At 46.5% G+C, this 6,609-nt stretch overlaps 1 protein-coding gene across 1 annotated transcript; it reads left to right on the forward strand.

Annotated features, from left to right (window-relative positions):
- The first annotated feature begins 5,563 nt into the window (after window positions 1–5,563).
- On the forward strand, window positions 5,564–6,205 carry LOC137838620 (uncharacterized). The gene has a single exon (XM_068647862.1). The coding sequence runs from the start codon at window positions 5,564–5,566 to the stop codon at window positions 6,203–6,205; it is 642 nt and encodes a 213-aa protein (XP_068503963.1).
- Window positions 6,206–6,609: the final 404 nt, after the last annotated feature.

Below are 6,609 nucleotides of genomic sequence, written 5' to 3' on the forward strand. Positions count from 1 at the left end.
CAAGGCTTTTGAAGGAGTTAGGCCTTTAGGGGGCGATCTGCCCTGAGCAGCGGCGATCTCCACCACTGAGTTGGGCACAGTTTGGGAGCTCGACGCCAACCCATGGGCTCGGGCGAGCGCCCTCAACTCGGCTAGTTTGCCTTTACCCAGCATGAGATCTGCATAATGAGAAGGTATACAGGTCAGCTCGAGGACAAAGATAAACACATGGGTAAGTATGCAAATTAGACAAACAAGTGGTGCAGAAAATAAAGACCAAGTCTAGTGCGCAACAGACGAGACGCCCAGGGATGGATAACAAAAGTGCAACACGGGGCAAAGACTTAAGAGTTGAGATAAGCACTAACCTATGCGAGCCTCGAGTTGGTCTTCGAAGAACTCAAAGGAGATGAGCGCAGTGGTAAGGAAGGTGATGTTAGCGTCTGCCACGCTTTTCCAGAAGAGGCACAGGTCCTTATCCAAATCACCCATGTTGTCGGGGCTTCTTGGCTTTCTAAAGCTTCCTTTGGAGTCTTTAGTTCCCTTGTTTACCTAGTACAAGGGAAAGCCGTCGAGCAGCGAAGTGTCCCGATCATTCTGGCGCACTTGGACGAATTTACCTTTCCAGTCCTTGTAAGATTGCTGGAAGATAGAGAGGATCGACCTCCCAGCAATTCCGTTCAGGCTCACCCAAAGGCGATCTCCGGGGTTCTTGGCCTCGAACAGGAAAAGGAACACGTCTACTGAGGCCGGTAGGCCCAGAAGTGCGCACACGATTTGAAACGCCCGCACGAATGCCCAGCTGTTGGGATGGAGCTGGGCGGCGGCGATGTCGAGCTCGGTTAGTAGTTCCCGCTCGAAACGAGTGAGAGGGAACCTGAGTTTCACCTTCTTGAACAGGGTGGTGTACACAAAGCAGAACAACTCGCCGTTGTTCCCTTTGTCATCTGCGTAGACCGGCACATTGGGGGGACAAGGCAACACCGTCAGTTTGTCATCGTGCTCCTTGTGGAACGATAGGTTGGGCTCGTCCCCTTTCTTCAATCGAAGCACTGCCCCAACAGAATTTACTGAGGATGTTTCCCTCAGCAAAGTTGAGGTGGCCCAGGGGTATAGCTTCTTGTAGTCTGGAGAGGCGTTGGAGGCTCCTCCAGCGACTGGTGGAGCAGCCTGAGCGGGGTTGGGGCGAGAGGTTGCAGGCCTCTTAGCCTGGGAAGAGAGAGCACCAGGTGCTCGCGGTGGGTTATGAGTTTGAGATGGAGGGTTTCGCGACGAGGGAGGGGGATTCGCGGTTATCTTTGTACGAACCATCGCGGGAACTGTAAAGGAAAAAGTAAAAGAGAGGTGAGCGAAGGTTGCAGAGGTTGATCTGATTGTGAATGAAGGACGAAAAACGAACGAACGAAAGTTCGTTGTGATGGAAGAAGTGGAAGGTGAAGCCCTAAGTTATGCGAAAAAGGGGAAGAAGAAGGAACAACCCACAGCGTATGCACCAGACAGTTAATGGATGATGCGAATCGGTTAAAATGCAGCAAACATCAACAGAAGAAGTAAAGGGGGTACCTTTCGATGATCAGTTGAATGTTGAAAGGAGTTGGGGATTGAGAGGAGTTGAAGAGCGTCGAAGGTTGCAGAGGGAGTTCAGAACGTTTGAGAAGACAAAGAGGTGATGGAACAGTAGAAGCGAAATGGGTTTAAGGGTTTTTCAAATGATTTTTGGAAGCGTAAACGACAACTAAAGATAACCGTTGATGAGGCCACGTGTCGGGCGATGGGAAGGTGTTTGGTGGAGCGTCAGGAAAGCAGAAAGTATGAACGTTTGGAATTCTGCGCCAGTGCCACGTAGATCGGCAGTGACGTGACTCCTTTAGTCTTTTCGCTGGACAAGTCTTCGCTCAAGACTGGGGGGCTTGTGTACCGTCCTGGTAGTCGGAAGTGATGACGTGGCAGCAAGCTATTATGAAGGCGTGTTGAGCGGAACCCATGGCTGGTAGAAGGGAAGGAAGTCGGGGGGCTCGAGTGGTCGCCAGGTACTAAGTTGGCGTGCTCCGGGCTCGTTTTGAGATGAGGTCGCCGGATGCGAACCCAGACGACCTCGTGGTTAGAGATCGCCGAAACAAGGACATCGCCGAAGATGAAGTCAGATAGTCATTTGCTAGCTAGCCAGAAGATGAGGTCGGGAGGCAGCTTACTTCAACATACACGGTGAAGCAGGTAGAGTAGATCATGAAGGCGGCCGGCGAGACCACAGGGAAGGTGTATATGAAGGCACCCGATCTCGCCATGCAGAAGAGATCACGCTCCGAGGCAGCTTTGCGCTACATGCGTAAGTAACTTAGCCAAAAGCCTGAAGAGTAAGAAGTGGCGCCCAAGTCAAGGATGCTCCAGATGGTGACACGTGTACAGCTGGATGCGAGCCACGTGTCCAGATGTGTAACTGTCAGGAGAGAGAAAGTGCCCAGGTATATAAGAGTTTCCAACGAACTTTGAGGTACGCACGCGTTCATATTAGTTCTTTACAACTGCGAGAACGAGAGTACGCTGAGAGAGAACTTTGCACGGTTCCTTAGAGTTCTTGAGTTTTTCTCTTAGTAATTGGTGGTTCAGTCGCTGACTTGGGCGTCGGAGCGTGATCGGCCGCAGCGGCGCCGTTCTGTCTTTTGCAGGTTCTTGAGGTGGATCGCGGTGAAGGACGGAGGCTAACACGGCGCAGAAGTCGATCCAGGTTTGACGAGGCAAGGCTCCAGCGTTTTGGTCAACAGGCAGGATCACAAACATTACTGCTTTTAGAAATCCTGACAGAAAGAACAGATTGATTCATAGCAAAACAGATTTATTTTTCTGATTATACAGGCACTTTCAGAAAATTAAACATATTGGTTCTATAATCAATGTGTTAAATTTTCAACTTTACAACAAACAGATTATGAGCATAAATTTCAGCTACAGTAGCAGAAGTGATTTTCAAAGATTCAAAAATGAGAAGTCCAATCTCAAATCTATTGAAACTGTATTGAAAAGAATCTAAATTTGGAAATCAATTATTTACAATATTTTATTACTTCTATCAACCAGCTAGTATCCACAGGTTTAGAGATTTCTTAAGCACACAAGAAGTTTATAAAATCTTGAAGAACACAATATGAAGCAGCCTTGAAACAACATATTCAATTTTAAATGAACAAATTCTTTTTTATCACAGTATATCAGTTATTCCATAATTATTTCAGTTATCAAGAAGAGATAGATGCACACACAGATTTATACTGGTTCACTCAATAAGAGCTACTTCCAGTTTCACCTTACACCAAGGTGATTTCCACTAAACCAAATCAAATCTTTACACAAACCTATTTTTCTTGAACCCTACAACAGCAAAGACAAAACAATGCTGAAAAACCCTATTTCAGCACCACCCACACTTCAAGAAACCCTATTAAGAAGTGCAATAAGCACCCTTACACAGGAAGAGAAATAGGAATGAAAACACCTGAGTTTGGAATACAAGAACCCAGAAACAAATCACCCTTGATGTTGAACTGTGATAGAATCTGAAAACTCTTCACCAAGTAACACTAGCACAAGGAAACTTGAAGTTTTGAGAGAACTCAAAAAACAAAGGAAAGATCTCAACACAAACACTGAAAGCTTTTGAAACTGTGTGTAAAACATAATTTTCTCAACAAACTAATAAGGAAAACACTTATACTTTTATAGGTTTTAGATTGAAAATAGAATTTCGAAAAATAGTTAAAGTTGTTATGAAAATAACAGATTGAAATTTAAAAGAACAGATTGTTTTTCGAAAAAATAGCTATTGGTTGTCTAACCACTTCCAGGTTAGTTGTAACGGTCATATTTAGCTAGTACTGACTTTGATCTTAAACATAGAGTTTCAAAAAAGACTAAGTAATTTTGCTTTTAAAAAGAACATAATAGTTTTGTTTCAGTACACAAAAGAATCTATTGTTTTGAAAAACAACATATTTATTTTATGTGTTGTAAGCTAGTTTTGAAAAACTTCAAAAAGCTTTTGATGAAACTTTGTAAACATAGCTTGAGCTCATCACCTTGGTTATGATAGTAAGAGATAGATCGCAATGCAAAAGGCAGATTTAAACAACCTCTAATCTAATAGGAACCATCAATACAAAACATCATTCTTCATCAAACACACTCTTTCAGCAAATTGAGTAAAGACTCCAGCTATTTTCACAATTACAGCTACAACTCAAGTTTCAAGAATAAAATTCAATTTATCTTGATTCAAAATATTTAATTTTATTTCTCTGATAAACTTTAAACTTTAAATTTTATTTTAGAAACCAAAATAATTAGTTGCAATAGTAACTGTACCGACCAGTCCTCGGACTCGGGCGTTGACCAAAGTCATGGTGGGGCCCCGAAGGCTGGGTCCACTGGAGGTTGGTAGGACAGGGCAAAGTCTCGCCAGGCTCACGGTTAAGGGGATCCGAGGAGGGGGCGACATCGAGGCAGGGCGTGGAGGCCTTGGGCCTCGACTACCCAACAGTAAAGATGGACCGAAAAAGGTGGTTTTCAGGCCACACTCCAGTTACCAGTAAGGGGAAGCCTAGATCACGAGGGGTCCGTGCATGGGGTGTAGGGAACGCAGTAGTACGCACCACCATCAAAGAGCCACTGGGAAAGAGAAGACTCGTAAGGATCACGTCCCAAGGGTGATCTGCATGCATGGCACGTGAATAAGACAGGCAACTCTCAGGGCGGATGACCCAGAGATTGGGTGCATGAGTTGGCATCCAAGTGGTCATCCCGCGCCAGTTGCGCTTCGGCAGGGTAGTCTTACGCACTAGATGGCCCTACGACTGGGTGATAGTCTCGCTAAGACGCACCTACAGTATGCTTAAGTCACAGTTAGCAAGAGGGGCAGAGACACTGAAAGGTATATAAAGGGAAACAATTAGCATAACAAGGTACGCATTCCTAAGGCCAATAACACACAGAGAGAATACACACACAGAGCTCTCAAGATTTGGAGTTTTTGGTGTTTCTTTGCCTGGTGTTTGACTTGGGCGTCGGAGTGCAAATGGACGCAAGGGCACTCATTGTCTCTTTGTTTTCAGGTGATCCACAAGGAGGAAAGTGCTTTTGAAGAGGGGGGATTCTTGGACGCACAACTTTCGTAGACGCACAAGACACCTTAGGTCAACTGGCGGGAACATTTGGCGCCCACCGTGGGGCACGATCTAAAACGATTGTCCCAACCGCAAGAACTGAGAAAGATTCATCAAGATTCATCAAGAATCAATCAAGAATAAGGAATACAAGGCAAGGATCTGCTGCGCCAGTCGGTGGCGAAGGTCTTACCCTGCAACAGGTTATGGAGATGATGCAGGGCCTTCAAGAAGCAATGGCAGCGGCAAGAACTAATCAAGAATGCATCCAGATTGATCTGGCTGTGTCGGAAGCAAGAAACGAAGAACTACATCGAACCAATGAAGAGTTGCGCCGTGATTTGCGAAACCAGGTAGGGGATCTTGAAACAGAGGAACAAGAATGTGTTACTCCTCCCAAGGAATTTCCCATGCCTTTTTCGTAGGCGATTATGGATGTTGTGATACTAGCTACATTCGTGGGACCGAAAGCCACGTTCACTGGGATGAAGGATCCAAAGGCTCATCTCACAGCTTTCCACACGCAGATAATGCTGGTTGGTGGTTCTAATGCAATAAGGTGCAAATTGTTCATGAGCACGTTGGTAGGGACGGCGATGCATTGGTTCATCAGCCTCCCTGATGGTCACGTGACGTCATTTGCCCAGTTGTCAAAGTTGTTCAGGGAGCAGTACATTGCGAATCGCGCTCCCCCACCCAATTCTTACGATCTCTTCGACGTAAGGCAATACCAGGGTGAGTCGCTGAAGGAGTTTGTTAACCGTTTTGGGGCGCAGGCGGTGAAGGTCAACACCAAGGACGAGACGGTAATGGTTCACGCGTTCAGGAAGGGGATTTGTCCAGGGCCTTTCAGTGAATCACTCATCAGAAACCGCCCCAAAACCTTTGCTGAGATTAGGCGTCGTGCGGTGGCTCACATCGCATCAGAAGGAGAGGTGAATGAAAAGCGTGCGTGTGTTGACCCCACGCGCCCACGAGCACCGACGCATGCGCAGCCCATGAGAGTGCATGAGGTCGCAACAGAGAAAAGGAACCATGGGAAGAAGCAACCCTATGAGCCTAGGAAACCTTAAGCTAGGCGGCGTGCAAAAGAGAATAAGCCTGTGAGGCATAACTTTGTGGTGGAGTTGAAAGATCTGATAGTCGTGCCCAACATAGCAGAAAGGTTGAGGATGCCACCCAAGACTGACAAGAAGTTGGGACCTCACGAAGAGGCTTCGTGTGAGTTTCACCAAGCGTTTGGTCACCCCATACGCAACTGCTTGGCGCTGGGACACTAGTTGGATGAGCTGGTGAAGAGTGGGTTCCTAAATTATTATTTTGCGGAACTAGAGAGGACTAAGACCCCAGCAACGTTAGGAGAGGATCAGGGGCATGAGATGCCCGTTCATGGGGAGATCCACACCATCTCGGTGAGTTTCTCAGGTGGAGGGTGCACTGCCTCTCAGCGCACGATCGGTGATGTCAATAGAGGCGC

The sequence above is a fragment of the Phaseolus vulgaris genome, chromosome 4, assembly GCF_000499845.2.
Source record: "Phaseolus vulgaris cultivar G19833 chromosome 4, P. vulgaris v2.0, whole genome shotgun sequence".
In the NCBI taxonomy this organism is placed as follows: domain Eukaryota; kingdom Viridiplantae; phylum Streptophyta; class Magnoliopsida; order Fabales; family Fabaceae; genus Phaseolus; species Phaseolus vulgaris.